Here is a 19280-nt window from a genome sequence, read left to right as displayed (position 1 = left end):
GCCATTGTGGAAGGCTCTTCTGGCTGCTTGGCCCTTCTCCGGTCACCGAGTGTTGATATGACCGCTCCCGCCTCTTCGTCGGACTCACTTAAATGGCAAAGCAAACAATTCGCCCGCGGCAAAGATGGCAGACTTGGCAACAAAAGCCAGAACGGTGCTTCCGGCTGAGCTACTCCTAGGATTGGCCAGCCGCACCTGTCGCGACTCCCTTTTCCCAACCCCATTGGCGAGAACCCGGAATGGGTTGGGCAGTTCGCCCAATCCGCTCTGCGAAGGAGGGACGGCCGCTTTTCCATTGGCCAGCGCGCCGTGACGAGAAGACCAATAGGAAGCGGCGCTGGTTTGGCGCCCAGTTTGAGAGGGGGCGGCCCGTGGCTGCCGCCGTTTCCCCGCCGTTTCCCCGCTGCGCTCGCGCTGCCGCCATGTTCATCTCCGACTGCCGCCGGGAGTTTTACGACGTGATTGTCAGCCAGGTGCGGGCGGCGGGCCGCCACCGGGGAGGGCGTAGGGTAACACCGGGCGTCCCGGCGGCGGGCGGAGCCGTCTCCCCTCAGGCCGCTCCCCGCGGGGCTGCGGCGGTTCCCGCCGCCTCGCGGAGCGGGGACGGTGGCGGGGTGTCCCCGGCTCTCTCGGCGGCGGCTGAGGCGCTCCGGTCCTCTTGGGGCCGCGAGGGGTGTGGGGGGCGGTAGTGCCCGCGTCCCCGGGGCTGCCGGGGTGGGGGCCGGCGGCGGGGAGCGCCGCTGTGGGGCGGGCGTAGCGCCCTGGGCCGCGCTGAGGGCGGCGGGCCCGCCGGTGGCCCGGACTGTAAAGATACCCCTCCCGGCGTGTCTGCGGCGTTGGAAACCCGAGCCAAAGCTGCTGCCAGTGCGACGAGGCCTCGCCAGAAGTTTTACTTCCAGTTCACCTCCTTTCTCGCAAGTCCTTGGGGTATTCTTGTAGATCTTTTGTTTAACCAAGACATGTCTAGATCTATTATTTTTTCTTTATATCTTTTAAACCGTTTTGATGTTGTTTGCCCAGACGCTAAATCTTGTATTCTGTCTTCTTTGAGGTTTCTCTTGCAGTCTTTCTTGTAGTAGGTCTGGTTGGCTACATTCACTTTTAACCAACAGTTTGTTAACTTCGTTCAGAGTGGATGTGTACACTGAAGTGGTAAAGCTTGTGTTGGACAGTCTTTTAGTATTTCTACCTGTGAAGCCATATTATGGATTGTGCAAATGAGAAAGCATTTCCTTCAACTTCTCCAACTGTGTGCAAAATCTCAAAAAAAAAAAACCCCAAAACAAAACCCACCAGATGAATTGTTTTGCCTAAATCAAGGTTATTTCAAGAGTTGCCTTGCTCCTATTTTTGCTACAGATTTTCTTTGGTCAGAACTGTTCCAGATCCCATGCTGAAAACTTGGGCCTTTCTAGACATGATGAAAATAGTTGTAGGGCTGGCTAGCTTTGAACCTTCAAAACTATGTGCGGTTCATAAGAGTCTGAATAACGACGTTTCCTCAAAGCAGCTGACATATTTTGGGTATGTGGAGTTGTTTATTGTTCATATTTACAGGGATCCAAACCGGTTAATTTTGCTTGCAGTGCCCATTCAGAAGCAATCCTGTTTTATGCTTATGATGATCTCTACCTAAATTTCTTACTTCCTGGTCTTAGTGATCTACGCATTTCATGTACCAGCACGTTAGATTTGCTGCCTATGTTAATATATTAATACTGTTATTCTATTATTTTTGCAGCGTGTTCTTCTTCTTGTTGCTTCAGATGTTGATGCGTTATGTGCTTGTAAAATACTCCAAGTAAGTCTTTGTTCGTTATCACTGTAGGCTAATAGTAAAAGAAAAAATGCCCTGGGATCCTTTTAATAGGTTTGAACTGGGGAAAGGGTGAAGGTTTAATCTGCTCTTGTAACTGATTTTTTTCCATGAGTTACAACACTGAAAACTGGTAAGTCATACTCCCAAAGTTCATGTAGATTTGTCATTTGGGATGTCTTCAAGATAAAGATTTGTATGAAATAGAATTATAGCATGGTATAGCACTGTAGAAGAGGTTCTTTCCCCTCACCTTTGCTCACAGCTGTTTGCTTCGTTTCAGGCTTTGTTTCAATGTGATCATGTGCAATATACACTCGTCCCAGTATCTGGGTGGCAAGAACTTGAAACTGCCTTTCTCGAGCATAAAGATCAGGTGAAAAAATACTGGAAACTTTTTAAGTTGCAGCTCATCTTATATAGGCATGCACTCCTTCCCTTTCCCCAACTTAAAATGTCTGCTCTTAAACTAATTATTATTATCTGTTACCTCAAAACAGTGGTTAAATTTTAGCATACCAGTAACAAACTTGTCAAGTTTTTTATATCAGCTTAAACTAATGTGCTATAATTTTCCTAGAGTCAAATTAAGTTTGCACACATTTTGAGATATAAAAAGCAGTGGTATTGGATGTCCAACATCCCTGAATTTGGTGTTTTGTCTTACAAATTTTTTTTCTTCTCAGAGACATCAAATATCAAAAAGTACATACAAGTTTTGGCAATGATGAGTGCTTTGGAGATTTTGTAAAAGTCTTCTGTGTTTCCTGCTAATTGAAGTAAAAAGCATTCTGTGTTTTGTTTTTTTTTCTTTTGTTTGCAGTTCAAATATTTTGTTCTTATTAATTGTGGTGCCAATGTTGACCTTCTGGAGATCTTGCAGCCTGAAGAAGACACTTTTTTTTTTGTATGTGACAGCCACAGACCTATCAATGTAGTGAATGTTTACAATGACACACAGGTGAACGCTTTTCTTTCATAATAAAAATCTTCACACAGTGTGGTGGTGGGTGGTGTAGTGCTTTTCTGTGTTTTGCTGAACTGCTTACAGTGTTAGCTAGTGGGTCAGGAAGCAGTATTAATGGACATTTGCAGTAGTAATGTACAGGATCAGGAAAATAATCTGTTTTCAGTAATAAAATATATACCGTTAGCGGTATGATCGTTGTCAGTCATAAGCACCTGTTAATCCTGTTGCTATAAATCAAACTGCTACAAATCAGAGGATAAACGCCCTCCAGAATGTAACGTGTGTTATCTCTCAGGATCTCGCAACACCTAGAATTTGAGTATTAAGCACAACTTTTTCGATAATGTGACTTTAACAAGCATAAGAAAATCATAATTCTTTCAGTAATGCTGTAAGAAAGGAATAGGTTTTTTACTCTTATTTTGTATAAATAAGCATGGTCTTTGTATTAAAAAAGCAATATTTTTGTTATGCCAGGAATTGATCACAGCGAAAATTAATTTTTATTCTCTCTTACTATCTGAAGTATTCTCATTTGTCATTTGAAATTAATTTTAATCACTAAATAAGATACTTTATTTAAAATACATTTTTTCTTGCTAGATTAAGCTGTTAGTTAAACAAGATGATGATCTCGATGTTCCTGCTTATGATGATATCTTCAGAGATGAAGAGGATGAAGAAGAGGACTCAGAGAATGAAAGTGATGGGTCAGAACCTTCAGAGAAACGCAGACGTTTTGAAGAGGTGTTTTTTTGCTATTTTGTTGTGAAAATAAGGAAAATAAAACAGTTATTACATATACTTTACATCATCATAATAATGACATTCGACTTTAAAAATTATGTTCCATTAGATCACAAATTCAAGTGTGAGGTTTAAAAATAATCTACTACAACCAGCAGAGTTTCACATACACAAAATGTTTGTTTATCTGAACTGCACAGAAATTTTTTCTCCATATAAAAAAAACCATATTTTCAACTTGATTATGCATAATGCTGTCTTTGTGTAACCAGTGAACCGAAGAAATCTCTCTCTGATTATGTGCTCCGGGCTTTTCAGTCTAGCAGAACAACTTACTTAGATATAAATTTTTTTAAAAAATAACTGTTTGAGAAGATAGACGCCCACAATTAATTTAGCAATACATTTTGTCTGTCCTTGTAGCAGTAAACTAACAGAAGTGTATTATCGTAGACAAAAAAAATTAAATTCGCCATATGTTATTTGTAGTATATTTTCTGTTTATACCATACAAGGAAGCAAAGGCACGAGACTAAGCAATATTAAGAGACAGTTAAACGTAAAGACATTATCAGATTTAATATTTATTTCATATTATTTTTCTATTAGCATTGTACATTTTTTCCTACTAATCCACAAAGGGCGCTAACTCAGCAAAAGCAAATGTCAGAAATTCAAAGAAAAACCTATAAATAGTATATATAAAAGCTATTCTCCAATCTGTTAAATATTTCACAAAGACCGTTTGATTTCTTTGAGTTTTCAAGCTGATGATGCTATTTATGGAGCTTAAATATACAGTGAGTGCCTCTTTTTCTGAGCTTCATTAATTATCTCATCTTTATTTTTCATCAGTGTCATTTTTATGTTAGGAAATGCTAGGATGCAATGTTGCTAGTGTTGAAAATACTGTGTGCTGGACGTTTTATTTGTGATGATGAGCTAAATAAATGCTAGCACAGAAAAGTGCCATAAGTTTATAAAAGTGTGTTCTTTGGAAAAATATTTGATAATAATACTTTTCTCATTAGATGTTGTTAATAGGAATAATTCTTATTTTTAATGAAGACTTTAAGTCTTTTTAATGAAGACTTAGTCATGAAAGTATCTGGACAGGTGCTAATCTACTAGAGTATTTTTTCTAGCTTTTTAACATCCAAATTAATTTACAGGATGTAATAGAGAGAACAATGAAAAGACGACAAAGGCGAGAATGGGAGGCACGCAGGTGTGTTTAACTTTATGTTGCTTGTATCTCTTTTTCTTTCTCTTATTCATTGATTAAGATCTTGTTGAGAATACAAAAACATGATACTATGCTGCTTGATTTGCAAGATGCTTTAGTTCTAACTTTATTCAGAAAGTGGAGAGGGAGATTTACTATATAAAAATAAAACATTTAAATGGAGGATAGTTGTAAATAGTCATTTATAAATTAAAGTAGCCATAGGTGCATTGCTTCACTTCTAAGTAGCTGTAGTATTCTTATCTTGTCTATCTTAGGGTGAAATTTGTGCTTCTGTTTTCTTCCTTTATAATCCCACTATTGTCAATAGGAATGAGCAGGAACAAATCCTAAGAAAATGGGATTTGAGGAATAATGATTTAATAAATTTTTCCTTTTTACTTTATGAGTGCATTTCAGTGTGGTTTCCACATTGCTACTAAAATCTAATTGCCTTGCAGAAAAACAATTTCTAGCCCAAGTTTAATTTTTTTTAATTGCTAAAATGAAATTTAAATATTATTTCACAATTCCTGGCTTATGTTTTTAATTGGATCCAATGACCAGTTCACCACTTAGTCAAATGCGGGGTTTTTTTCCCTTTTTAGACGAGAAATTCTTTTTGATTATGAGCAGTATGAATACCATGGGACCTCAGTAAGTATAAACTCGTTTGCCATAAAAACACAAGGTGCCAATGTAAAGGTAATTGGACAATATCAAATGTTATAATTACCTAATACAATGTTACAATTACCTAGTAATACTATACATTATAATAATATTGTTATGTCTTGTTATTTTTATATCTTATTGTTATATATAAGATACATCATATATGTACAAGTAGTTTGACTTAGCAGTTTAATGTTTTCTGGTTGTGTACATCCAATTTTACCATTGATGAATTTGACACATCATAGAAACAGTACTGGTAGATGGGCAGACAAGATCCAGCTGAGTCACAGTGGCTAATGTAATGTTAACAGTGGGGGGAAATGATAAACCAGAACTATGTTGTTTGATATCTTTAATGCTGGTATAAAAAATTATGACAGAATTTTTTTAGGTCTTGACAAAAAGTATCTATGTACAAAATACTCTCACAAAAAGACTTCAGCATGTAGGGAACTTGTTTGCCTTTCAAAGTTTTCAAAGTGTCAGGATATTTCAAACAATATTTAGGACATAAAACTCCTCCTTCTGTCATTTGGCCTCTTGTCTGGTTATTTTTATATTTTGTTAAGAGCTGCTTTATATATAATGCAGGTTTGCAGAGCTGTATAAAATATTTTTCTTTCTACTTAGTGTCTTAAAGTAAGACAGTGGCAGATTGTCAGACTCGTGTGATTTCTAGAGCTTTACTAACATGCTAGTATTTGGCAAATTTAACTGTGTTCTATTTGTTTAATGAAGTGAGACTTATGTGTTCGCTTATCTTCTCTTTTTGCTTTTCCCTCGTATAGTCTGCGATGGTGATGTTTGATCTGGCATGGATAATGTCTAAAGACTTGAATGACATGTTGTGGTATGTTTCCATTCTCATTTTTCATAGAGGCTAGAAGCTTAAACCCATAGTTAAGAGAGGCAAGATTTCTCAAAACTATTTGATTTCTGTATGAGGTTCCAGTTTATTTCGTGAGTGGATGTATGTCTTGAATTGGAGGACACATCTATGTAAATTAATTACAAGTAACCAATAGATTTTGCATGGAAAAAAGGGAGGATGGTACTGTATGTGCATGTCTGCTAAAGAGGAAATAACAGTATATAGCTTTGTTATTAACTTCTATGTACAGTTGGTGAACAAGTGTTTCTGACTTGTTCTGTTACGTAGTTAGAGGGTTAAACATACTATACTATACTGGAATATTTTTTGTTTTAACTTTTTTTTTCCTTCCTTCTCCCCCCCTCCCCCCACAATTTTAGGTGGGCTATTGTTGGCCTAACAGATCAATGGGTCCAAGATAAAATCACTCAGTAAGAAAGATTTTTTAATTTATCTTTATTATTTTTATTTATTTATTTATCTATCTTTTAAATTTTATTTTTAGGAGTAACTAATAGCAATTACTAGAAATCAGGAAACATATGGGAATTAATATAATACAAGATAATTAATAAACACTGATATTTAATATCTTAATGACTGAATGTCATCTGATGCCTTCAAAAAATGGGAATATACATCAGAAAAAACTGCATTTTCCTTTTCTACTATTCAGAATTTTTAAACTAACTTTATTTTTCACAAAATTATAAAGCAGTCACTTCTGATCTGAAAAAAATGGTGTTTAGTAGTAGTTTATGTAAATATGACCGTGATACAGTTTTATTAAAGCAAAAAAATTGTATGTTCTGTATCCTCCAGCTTCCTTTCCAGTTTTAGTTAATGTTTCAGCTTTTCTCCTTTTTTTTTCTTTTTTTTTTCTTCGTATTTCCTACTAGATATCATCAGAATTCTAGTAGTACATGTGTAGACTTTCATTCTGGTGTTCTGTTGTTACTAATACACTGATGTTTTTAAGGAGATGAATGTAGTAACTAATTTTGTTGGCCAGTCCATATTGGTTTTATTTTAGCTTTAATTGCCTGGGTGTATGGCTCAATATTGAAAGAACATTATTTAACAATTTAGTTTGTTGGGGTTTTTTTTGTTTTTTTTTAAAGATATATCTGCAGTTTTCAGGCTGCTGACTGGCCAATGTGTAATCTTTAGGAAGCATTTTTGTGTTCTTATAACCAAGTACAAAAATACACAGGAAGAAAGTGAAGTAACAAATTTGGTTTTGTTTAAGAATGAAGTATGTGACTGATATCGGAATCCTACAGCGTCATGTGTCTCGCCATAACCACCGCAATGAGGATGAAGAAAACTCTCTGTCAATTGATTGCATGCGAATAGCATTTGAATATGAGTATCCTTGCATAAGATCTGGGGAAAATTAACTCTACCCACTTGGTGAACCTCAGTTGAGTTTTTATCTAGGGGAAAAAAATTCCCAGCACTATCTCTGCTGCTGAGAATGGAATTAAAAGAAATAGAAATTTGAATGTTTTGTTGAATGTGAATCCCTCTTTCAACAGCTCATGTAGCTTCAGGTCAGCTTAACCTTTCAGAATTAGTTACAAGTCAGTGTTGCTCGTCTTGTGTTACGTGCACCTGCAGCTTCTAACTGTATCTTACATAGTACAGAGATACAATACATAAGGGCGACTGAAGACTTACCTATTAGTTGTGGAGTTTTGTTACTATTTGTAACTTCAAATGATATGGGTGTTTATAATTATTTTCCGTAATTCCTGTTCAGTCTGCGCCTGGCACTTTATCAGCACTGGTCTCTCTATGAAAGTCTCTGTAACACTTCATATACCTCTGCTAGCCTTAAGCTTTGGTCCGTACAAGGGCAGAAGAGGCTCCGGGAGTTTTTGGCTGACATGGGGTGAGTTATAAAAATCTGGATCTCGATTAAAGGATCACTTTTCAATGAATTATGGGAAAATATTGAGAATATAGCTTGCAAGTACTCAAGTTCTTAGCTTTTAAATGTGATTCTGGGGCTCTGAGTAGGTTGCAGAGTCTCTTTGAGTGGAGTTATGCAACTTGCGTCTTGCTGTATGAGGAATACTTCAGCTGTATGCCGTTATGGAATAGTAGATAGTAACCTATGCTTTCTCACATCCACTCTTCAATGACTAAGGAAAAAAGAATGCAAACAAGCTTAGTCAGACTTAATTTGCTAAATTATCTAATATTAAAGAAGCCTTATGAAAGGAAGGCAAAATATTCGTTTTTTCTGGCATACCTATCAATGTGGGTTTTTTTCCTTTCTGTTTTTAGTTTGCCTTTGAAGCAGGTGAAACAGAAGTTTAATTCCATGGACATGTCTTTGAAAGAAAATCTTCGGGAAATGATTGAAGAATCTGCAAACAAGTTTGGGTAAATGGTTTTAAATGCAAATGCTTTATCTGAAAATACTTTTCAGTTACGTTCAAATATTTTTGTATGAAGAGCATGTAACATCTTGTTTTAAAAACTATGGATTTTAGATTGACAAAGTAATATTAGGCTCATTGCAAATGTTAGGGTATGATTTGTCTTCATGTTCTTAACATTAACATACTGAGGAGATGGCTGGTCAATGTTGATAATGTTAATAATCTTTACTGGGTTTATTTCATTTTGCAGAATGAAGGATTTAAGAGTTCAGACCTTCAGCATTCACTTTGGCTTTAAGAATAAGTTCTCGGCAAGTGATATAGTTTATGCAACAGCTTCTCTCATGGAGAATATAGAGAAAGAGGGGCCTGAAACAACTAATTTCATTAAAGCTTTGGACAGTCTCTCCAGGTACTGAAAATATGTCTCTTCATTCTTTTATAACTTTATTTAGGGAACATGAGTTACATATCTAAAAGATGCATTGATGCTTCATAAGCCTCTGAAGAAAAACCAAAATATCCCTGTGAAATAGTGTTTAGAGAGGTCTCACTTTTGTGTGAAAAGCTTTCTTTTTATATAAAGGCATTTATTCTTTCTGTTGCAGGGGTAACCTGGACAAACTGCACCAAGGGCTGGACCTAGCCAAAAAGCAGTTACGTGCCATTCAGCAGACAGTAGCCAGCTGTATTTGCACCAACCTTGTAATTTCTCAAGGGCCTTTTCTCTATTGCTCTCTCATGGAGGTCAGAATTTTAGTTTTTGGCTGTCTCATAGTTGAATAACACTGTTTTCCTCACTGCTTGACTCAGTAAGAATGACTCTGTAAGAAAGAACCTATTTATCTACACTGTGCTGTCCTCTGATGGGTCAATATTGACATCTGCTCTGAACTTCCCAAAGGAAGAATCAGTCCTCTCAAAGGGGGGAGGGCTTCATACCAAAGTCAAGAGGGTGAGATCAAACTCCTGTATTGTAATGGTTCTTGTTAGTGTTCTTTGAGCCACACAAAACTTTTAGACTTGTCGGTAGATATTAAAATTAAATAAGTGGAAGAAACATCTTGGATTGTAATTGAAATAATTTTTCTTTTCCTAGGGCACACCAGATGTGAAACTGTTTTCCAAACCAGTGTCTCTGTGCCTGCTTAGTAAATACTTACTCAAATCGTTTGTTTGTTCTGTAAGTAAATCAAAAGCTTTTGACTAACTAACTTCTGACCTGTGTAGTAGTTACTGTTCTGTTGGATGCTTGCAGTTGATTATTTAAAACATTATATGAAAATCTTAATAATGTTTTTCTGCTAATTGGTTGGATAATTTTAGAATATCTGTGAATGCTGCTCTAGGAAAGAGATCTGCCTGGGAGACTTCATAGTATTAGAAAGAGTTTTCATTACTAAGATACTTCCAATCTAAAAACTTTGTGTAATTTTAAGTTTTGAGGGACCATATCACTAAATATGTACTTTGAAAAGGTAACCTGACAGACAAAAAAGGGCAATATTGTAGGACTGGTAATTGTTATCTAAAGATTTCTGTGTCTGTTTAAACAAAATCCTCTGATCTTTGCAACTAATGTAACTGAAATTAAATTGCATTTAACTTTTGAGCTATTAGTTACACAATTCAGATAATGAGGTTTCAAGGTTGAGGACTCTCTTCACAGTGAGTGAAGTTCCTAGTTTGTAAATGAAATTTATGGTGGTCCATCATTGTCAGATTGTGTCTGTCTGTCCTCGTTTGGAAGTTAGACGTGGTGAATGACTAGTCTGCTACTAGGAGCAGGACAGCATTTTTAAAACTCACTGCGAAACATTTACTTTAAGAACAGAACACTTTAAACAAACTCCTGCTTCGTTTACTGAAGTGTTTAAAAATGTTAAAATCTTCATAATTCTTTTTGGATTTAATTAAATTACAAAACTTGTTAAAGTTACAGCTTACTGATGTAAAACAGTATGGATGGGGAAATAATTTCTAGTGAAGACTGTGTTTGTCAATGTTTTATCTGTTGTATTTCAATGCAAAAATTATTATTGCAAAAAATTAAGCCCAGTCCAAGTTTTTAGATACCTATACCTGCAGTTCTTTTTTTTTTAAGAGCTTTTTTCTTTACTGTAAATCATATCTTGTCTGTCTATATCATTTCTGTGTTAAAATGGAATGAAAGATTGGAGAGGAATTAAATTTCAATTGGTCCTTAAAAGTGATTTTTACTGTAAGAAAGAAGGGGATTAAGAGATTATATAAAGAAACCACCTTCTGTCGAACTGCATTATAGCTGTATCCTTAGATAAGTATTTGTAATACTAGCTCACATGGACAGCTGAAACTAAATTGTTTCCTGAGTTTTGTCTAACAAAGAGGCTTTCTGACTTCCAGACAAAAAACAAGCGCTGTAAATTGCTGCCACTGATAATGGCTGCACCAATGGATGTTGAACAGGGAACTGTGATCATGGTGGGGATTCCTCCAGAGACGGAAAGCTCTGACAAAAAGAAGTAAGCATATTGTTTAAGTTCTTATGAAAGGTTATCTATAGACTTTTCCTGTCTCTGAAGCAAATATATCTTTCCTGTACCTATTTAACACTGAATATGTTGACTTGAATTGTATCCTTCTCAAGAACACGCTTTTTGCATATGGTATACTTTGAGAGAGGATACAGATGTTCCCCAGCTTCCTTGCAAGTTTTTTTCCCTCCCTCGTAACTATTTCTTTATCTTAAAAGAGGGAAATCATTTACTACATGACCCATGACTTAATTTCTTAAAGCCTGCAATGTTAAGATTTTTGCACTTGAATAAACGAGATGTATGTTGAATACATGGCACATGAAAAACACCTGGAATGCATTTTCAACTTGCAGCAAGGAAAAAGTTCCATACTTCTCCCTTAGTAAATATATCCTTTTCTGTAATGCTCATTTGTATTTCTGTTCATCTTCTAGCTTTTTTGGAAGAGCCTTTGAGAAAGCTGCAGACAGTACCAGTTCCAGGACTTTACACAACCACTTCGACATGTCCAGTGAGTACTGCTGCCTACCGCCTAGTGCATTTGCCGAACAGCCCGTTAGGGGCCAGTCTTTACGCAGGCTCCGTAAAGCGTGACGCCTGCAGACAGGAGAGTCGTTTGTGTATGCCTTGGATGCAAACAGCAAGGGCGTGTGTGTGATACGCTGGTCCTGACTCTAGTATAAACACAAACGACATTATTGGTCAGTCTCTTTTGAAGTGCTGTCTTGTTGGGCAGAAATTATAAACTACTATAAGCTGAGGCTTGCGTATCTTTTTGAGCCGATCTACATTTTGCGTGGAATAATGATTTTCATACATGCACTTCAGTTTAAAATCTATCAGGTTACCTGTGAGGGTTTTTGTATTTCACAGCCAAACCAAGGATGGTATTGATGTTATGAGATGCATTCTTTATTGCCTGTTTGAAAAATGAGATGCTTATGCAACAAGACTTGCCTATCTTTGTATGTGTTTACAAAGGAATCAGTTTTTAATAATACATACTTATGTATGCATGTTGAACATCCAAAGAAACATTCCTAGATTTAAAAAGTGGTAGCTATATCATGTAGTGAGCACCTAGAAATCAGAGTTTGCTGAAATCTAAGAGCAAAATAAACAATGTGCTTTGCATTTTGTCCAAATAAATAGTTTCTCTTTTTCCTTCTTAAAGTTGATTAAGAGTATAAATAAGTACTTGGAATTAATATTCTTGAAGTATGACATCTAGTATATCTTTCTGTTATTTGCATCTTGTAACAAAATATTTCATATTTTAGTAATTGAATTGAAAACAGAAGACCGGAGCAAATTTCTGGATGCGCTCATTTCTCTCTTGTCCTAATGGTAAGACAGTGTAAGGAGGATTAATTAAAAAATTAATTACAAATCAAGTTAGTAACCAAATGGCACTCGTATATTATCTGTAGAATGTTCTAAGAAAATGCAGCAACTTCTAGTGAAAATATAAATGGGAGGTAAGAGTTTCTTACAAAGACAATTGTTTTACTTTTTGGGAGGAGGCAGACAATGTACAAGCAGATTCTCCTTAAGAGATTTATTTAAGTTTCGTCACCCAGAAGCTTCTCTTCCATTGTTCTTAACTTTTTGTGGCTTTTTAACTTCAGCTAGAAAAGGAGCAGCTGTTTGTGTTGTGAAAGAAATGGAGATAATAGCTCGTTGTAGTTGATACTCTGTTACTGACTTTTTTCTTTTTACCTGTGATGGCTTGTTTGAGCTCAGGATGGAGTCTTGGCCACAGCAGTGCCATTCTTGGCTTTGATGTTAATGTAGAATTTGCATTTTTCTTTCACAGTGCTAAGGCTGTAGCCTATGTTGGTGTGCCGTTTTTATCTGGAATAAAGATGGGGATATAAGACTTCATTTGTAGCTGTGACTATTAGCTTCACACTAGTTCAAAGTCTGTTTTAAAGCTGCTTTAGGGCAAGACAGATTTTACTGTAGATCTGATGAGACTGTCAAATTGTTGCAGATGTCTTCAAATATTCACTACTTTTCAATGATGAACTATTTTTATTGGGGGGTGTGTGTGTTTATTCTGCAGTGATGGGTGGGGATAGCTTGCTTTCTCCCAGAGAAGAAGCCAAACTCTAAATTGTTTTGTAAAGTCTGTTCAGACGACCAGTAAGACAGTTTAAAAGTATATAAAGTACCTCATGACTTTTTCATGCCTAGATAAAGATTTGGTCTTTGGTATAAACATGTGAAGTAATCTCACAAGATTATCTTTATGATATATATACGAAAGCAAAGGAGTAAGATGAAGACTTTAACAACAGTCTGTGAACGTTGGTAGTCCTAGCCAAATGACAATACGACTTATCTTTTTTCAATGGGTATCAAAGCTACAATTTCTTTTTTTTCTTCTATTCACTCAGAAGTTTGAAACAGTGGGTCAATAGCTGCAATTGTTGTTTGTTAGACAGCATAGTCATGCATGGCTTCCAAGATTTCTACCTCTTTGTTTCTTTCTTTATACTCTGACTACTGATTGTTTCAGCTTGTCTTCTGCCCTTGTTACACAGTGGTGCTTTTCGGCTCCTTGCGCTGGAAGCTGAGGATCAGATGCTCTGAAATTTTCTGATGTTCCAAAGTTCATGGTGCTGCAATTGTGATGTATCATCTTGCTTTATCTTAAATGTACCGGTAGAGGCCTGGACTGCTGTTTTTATGCCTCTTGGGAGGTCAAAAGGATTTTACCCTTAAAACACAGATATTGAACACTGCTTCTTTGTAAAGATCCCATACTCGTAATGGCAAAAGGTGTCAACTAGGAGTTTTTGCAAATTGGACTTCTGTTTGTCAAACCTGCTTTTATTAGTAGGCATGCTCCTGTGATGTTTAGTTGTTGGCTAATAACAAAAAAGTAGATTTTGAAGAAGCTCCATATTTATATTACCATTCACATGTTGTTTTAAAATTGTCTTGAATGCTTTTTATTTATTATTTTTAAAAGAAACTTTTTTAATCTCTTCTCAAATTTCTAGAACGGCGAAACTGTTTAGTACTATGAGGTTGAGGTCTTGTACTTTAATTGAAATAACTGTTTTGTGAGACAAGTTTTAAGATTTTTAGGGCTTTTAAAATCCAAGTACTGAGTAACTGCCAAATACCGAATGAAAAATCTGAGGAATTCTGGTGTCAATAAAGCATTTCTAGTCATGCATTGTGATACGGTATTGTCAGTTGTAGCTTGGCTTCGGGAATAATTTTCCTGGAAAGAGTCTAAAATACTATGATAATTGTGTGGAGACTGTAGCATTACAAATGTTGACAGACTAGCTCAATCCTCTTCCGTGACAGAGACTTCCTTTCACTTTGGTCATATGAAATGGTATTGCTTGTTAGACTTATCCTGCTGTGCATTGGGTGGGTATGTATATGTGTACGCTTGGAATTCTTTTTCTTCTTGCAATGTTTGCTTGTATTCTGTGCGACTTTAATGTTTTCATGTATTATAATGACCATGTAAAGGTTATCTATCATTACGTCATACTTTGTACAGATTTTTAATACAGGTTAATTTAATATTAAATGTGATTTAAATGTAGCCAACAAAGCTAATTAAACTATATATTTTTATTCAAACAAAAGTTTGATTGGTGTTGGTTTTTTGTTTGTTTTGTTTTCAAATGTTTTCATCTTATCTGAGTAGAATCCCTGTACAAGCTGTGATGGCCAAAAGGCTGCGCTTCCTAAGATAAAACATAATGCCACCTTTTGGTTTTGCATGTTTACTAGTTAGTATTGGCAATAAGTAATATCCTCCCTTACCAGCGTACTTTGGGTTTTGCCTGTACACAGCATACAGTAATTTTATTACATTTTTTAAGTAGATTACTGTGCTTGAAGTCTAGAAATGGAAACACAGAATTTTATGTTGTCTTTTGAAAACTGATACCAGTGACAAGCCATGATTACAATGTAAAAGCGAGGCGTCTATGTGACACTGAAGTGCAATTCTAAATATTTTCACTTTATCTTTCAGTTGCAAACTGCTGAATGAGTTAAGTGAATTTCCTAAATTTATCTTAAACTTATCTGTCACAAAAGAATCACTGCCATTTCCACAGCACTAAATGACTGTAACTTTAGTTCAGCCCTATCACATATTTAGGGCTCTCATGCTTCTAGATGTAAGTATCAGAAAAACATGGGTATGTGTAGCAGTAAATACAATGCGCTTCAGTGTGTGAGACCACCTTCATGTATACGGAACGAATAATGTGTGCTGGATGAAATTGAACTTTTACTTGTATAGTCTGCTTGCTCAGTAAATGCATGAAAGGTCTTGCACTTCCTGGATCTCTGACTCATGGTTCAGTGGCCATCTATCAGGAAATCCTAAACAAACAACTAAATTCCCCGTTTTCTCCCTGTACAAAACCTTTAGACAGGGGGAAAAAAAATGTTGTGAGGAAGGCATCAAAAAGCATGGGCATGCAACATCTGAGTTTAATTGCTGTCTCTGTCTTTAGTTACATTTAGTGCTACATTTTCAATACATGGCATAGTTTTGATGGGTACCTTAGCAAGCTATTACCTTTATCTTCTTGTTTGGGGTTTTGGTTTTCCTGGTTTTTTTTCTCCACCCTCTCATTAGAAGCTCTCTGTGAACCCCTTCATCTCACCTCATCCATTCTCTTACTGCTGTTGTATCCTTTGTCCCTCTCCTGGAACGTTATGTATTTACTCCATTCCCCTTTCAGGGCATGTTTGGGTTCTACTGCTACCGCCTTTTCCTGCTGTTGTGATAAATACAGGTCTTGCCTTGCAATGAAGAAGGAAGGGGGGGGGGGGAGTGTTTGTGTGTTTGTTTTAGTGACTGTCATGTCTTGACAAATAGACAAATTTTCAGGCACCTGCACTCTTTAGCTTCAGCGTATTGCGTCGTGCTGGGAGGATGAGAAATGGGAGCTAGTTTTTATGCTGGGATGTGTTGGTAATTGCTTTACTGGCAGGTTCTTTGACCTCCAAACAGATATGTAAGCTTAAAGCTGTGGCTCTGTTACGTGGAGGATAAGCTTCCCTTGTCCCTCCTTTATTGCTTTTTGCGTTTTGATGTTTATAAGGTTCTAGTTTTCCCAAGATCTATTGGAGGTGCCAAGAATGCTTTTCCAAATTTTAGAATTGATCAGCTGTTGAACTGATCCCAAGGCCATCCAAATGTGGCCCAAAATCAGTCAGGAATGCTGAATACTATGTAAAAAGAAAGTTATTAAATCTGTGTGGAAACCTGAAGAAGTCTCTGCCAATAGATAAAACTTTTGCATGTCAACATTTTACAACATGTGAAATAGTGTCAGACACTCCTTACATAGTTTAGTCTATGCTAGAGAGGTTGTAGATGAATATGTTAATATTACTTGCAGAATCGTTGTATAGGAAGATCTGAAATTGTGGAGTCCCCAGTGTGGGGATATAAACGTAGCTCAGTCCGCAGCAGTAAATTGGTGGTTTGAATGGCTCATTGAAACTCCATTGTGTAGGTTGGTTAAGATGGTCACTTCTTACAGTTAAGTGTTGGACAGAGGCTCCATGCCAAGAATTCTTGACATCTCTTCATGAAGAGATTATTATGCTTTTGATTTATTTGCCCAAACAGAAAATGTGGCTCTAACGAGTCGTTTTAAAATAAATACTTAGAGCACTAAGAAATCGGCTTACCCTCTTGGATATATGGTGACATTCCACCTAGCCATGTCTGAATACAAATAGAAACATTCCCTAAGGATTATATTTGAGCTGCAGTAACTCTTTTTCCTCCGCTGTGTTTGCATGCTGTAATAGTACCCTCATAAATCAGCTCTTTAAATTATTTCTGCTGCTGCTAATCTGTTGTAGAGAACAATAAAAGTATGAAACAAATCCTTTAAAATGTTTTAGTTTTTTAAGAAAAAATAATGAAAATCCTTAAATGCCAAAGTACTGAAGTAGCTGAATGAGCTGACTAAGTTATACCATTCCTGCACAGTGATTCATGGCCGTTTTCTTTCAGGGGTCACAAATTCAGACATAATTGAAATTGCACAGTAAGGACCTCATTTGATTGGAATTAAAGTGAATCGCTTTCCCCAGAAGAATCATAGTGACTTAATAGACTTGTACTTATCAACACCAAGGTTGCGCAGTGGGTAATAATTCTTACTTCCTTTACTGTTTCTCTTAAGAAAAAAATGAAAAAGTATTACAACTTTCTTGTATGAATGAGCTACTGGGTCTATACCACTTTAAACATGGTAATAACAGCCATGAGGGGAGACCAGCGGGCCATTTAATCAGCATCCTGACCTCTGTAATGTCAAAAGCAGGTGCTTGGGAAGAGTATAGAAACAAAGCGATTGCATATGATGCTTCCTTCCACATACAAACACAAGTACTCTCCCAGTCCTCGTACTCAAGGACATCCTGAACCAGGTGTGGTTTCTGTGTATTTGGTAACTGTCAGTCGTTATCTGTGAACCTGGACAACTTCCTCCTGAATCCTTGTAAAATTCTAGCCTGTGCAATATTCTGTGGTGAGTAGATCTGTATGCAAACACACTGTATGAAAACCAGCAACTTCTTAGTGTTTTTTTCAACTTGCCAATTGCTAGCTTACTTGATGCTCTGCAGTCCCTACCCTTCTGTGTACTCATCGTTTTGGAAACCTTTTTTATATTCTCCAGACACCTCTTGCTAGTCTGAGGAATAGCAGCCTAATTTTTCCTTTTGCAGGAGCTGTTCCTTATCTGGATTATCATTGTTGCTCTTCTCTAAATCATTTTCAGACAGGGGAGAACAAAACCTGCACATGATATTCACGGTGTGGGTGCACAAGTCTATGCAGCAGTGTAATAGTGTTGGCTGTTCTCTGCCCCCCTGTTCAATAATTCTTAACGCTCACTTTGCCCTTTTGGCAGCTACTGTGCACCGATCTGACGATTTAATCGAGCTAGCTGGTGTAACACCAGTATCTCACTTGTGTCTGTTAATGGCCAAAACTATCGGGTTTTTTGCCATATGCATCACTTTGCACTCATCAATGCAGAAAGCAATCTGTTTACTAGTCACTATTTTTCCCAGTCAAAGCAAGAGCACAATTAGGCTGCTGCACTAAAAAACTGGTAGTAAGGAAAAAGGTAAGAAGAAAAAAATCCAGACTCTCCATCACTGAGTGATGCAGAAGTGGATGGAAAGAGTAAATTCTGATCATTTGGTGACATAAGATGGCAAAAAGCAGTGAAAGAGCTTAATGGTAAAATAAAAATGAATAAACTCTGTTTGCAAGTTTAGAACTAAAATCTTTTGGGAATATTATTGTTTATATTTTCTCTGTTCTTGTTAATGGAAGTAAAAGCCTCTACAATGATTTCTAAGCAAATGCTTTTGCAAATATTCACTATTTTTATTTGCTATTGTAAAACTTGTTCTATAAAGGACAGAAAATATTCCTGGGTTGAATATTTGGAGATATTAGGGGCTTTTGCCTTGACCTAGAGGAGGATGTATGCCTATCCTCAGACTGCCTTTTATGCTTTGGTACTTAGATTAAAATACGGTTGATACTACAAGGATATGGGCTCTAGTTCATGAGCCATGTCAAATTTAGCTACAGTATCTGCTGTTTCTTCCCACTACTCACCCTGACTACTCTCTTAGAGCCTACTGCTTTTATGGCAGAAGCAGTGAATCAGATATTTCAGAGTCTGATGTTTTTATCTGCTCTATCATCAATTTGAGTTTATGTTAGTAGATAGCAATCATCACTTTTAAGCCCAACAGGGTCTAGGAGAGACATTGCAGTCTTAAAATTCCGAATGGCTTGCGGGAAAGATGTTGTTTGTTTAGTGAAATCCAACGTACTCTAGAGAGAGCATAGGCCACTGCCTTCCTGGCAAGTGGAATTCAACGGGACCAGAACTGTAGGTAGAGAAGTCCCAGGAAGCATAACAGAAATGCTGGAAAGCTTCAGTTTGTACATCGCATTCTGTCATTTGTTTTGGAAGCAAAAGATAGTAATATACATCAAGGTTTAATCTTCCTTGTTTTCTGAAAATTTCC

The 19280-nt window shown here is 36.8% G+C and overlaps 1 protein-coding gene across 1 annotated transcript; it reads left to right on the top strand.

The window, feature by feature from the left end:
* Nucleotides 1-65: 65 nt before the first annotated feature.
* Nucleotides 66-14801, top strand: CDC45 (cell division cycle 45). The gene is made up of 19 exons (XM_072880617.1): nucleotides 66-473; nucleotides 1742-1801; nucleotides 2100-2192; nucleotides 2640-2777; nucleotides 3390-3533; nucleotides 4706-4761; nucleotides 5367-5415; nucleotides 6225-6286; nucleotides 6688-6738; nucleotides 7557-7676; nucleotides 8070-8201; nucleotides 8600-8698; nucleotides 8948-9109; nucleotides 9306-9444; nucleotides 9797-9880; nucleotides 11083-11201; nucleotides 11651-11727; nucleotides 12497-12563; nucleotides 13763-14801. The coding sequence occupies exons 1-18, from the start codon at nucleotides 240-242 to the stop codon at nucleotides 12559-12561; spliced, it is 1884 nt and encodes a 627-aa protein (XP_072736718.1). The 5' UTR covers nucleotides 66-239; the 3' UTR covers nucleotides 12562-12563; nucleotides 13763-14801.
* Nucleotides 14802-19280: the final 4479 nt, after the last annotated feature.

Source organism: Ciconia boyciana, chromosome 15, assembly GCF_034638445.1.
Source record: "Ciconia boyciana chromosome 15, ASM3463844v1, whole genome shotgun sequence".
Lineage (NCBI taxonomy): Eukaryota > Metazoa > Chordata > Aves > Ciconiiformes > Ciconiidae > Ciconia > Ciconia boyciana.
Note: the sequence above shows the minus strand (reverse complement) of the source record. Positions and strands in the feature narration are given on the sequence as shown.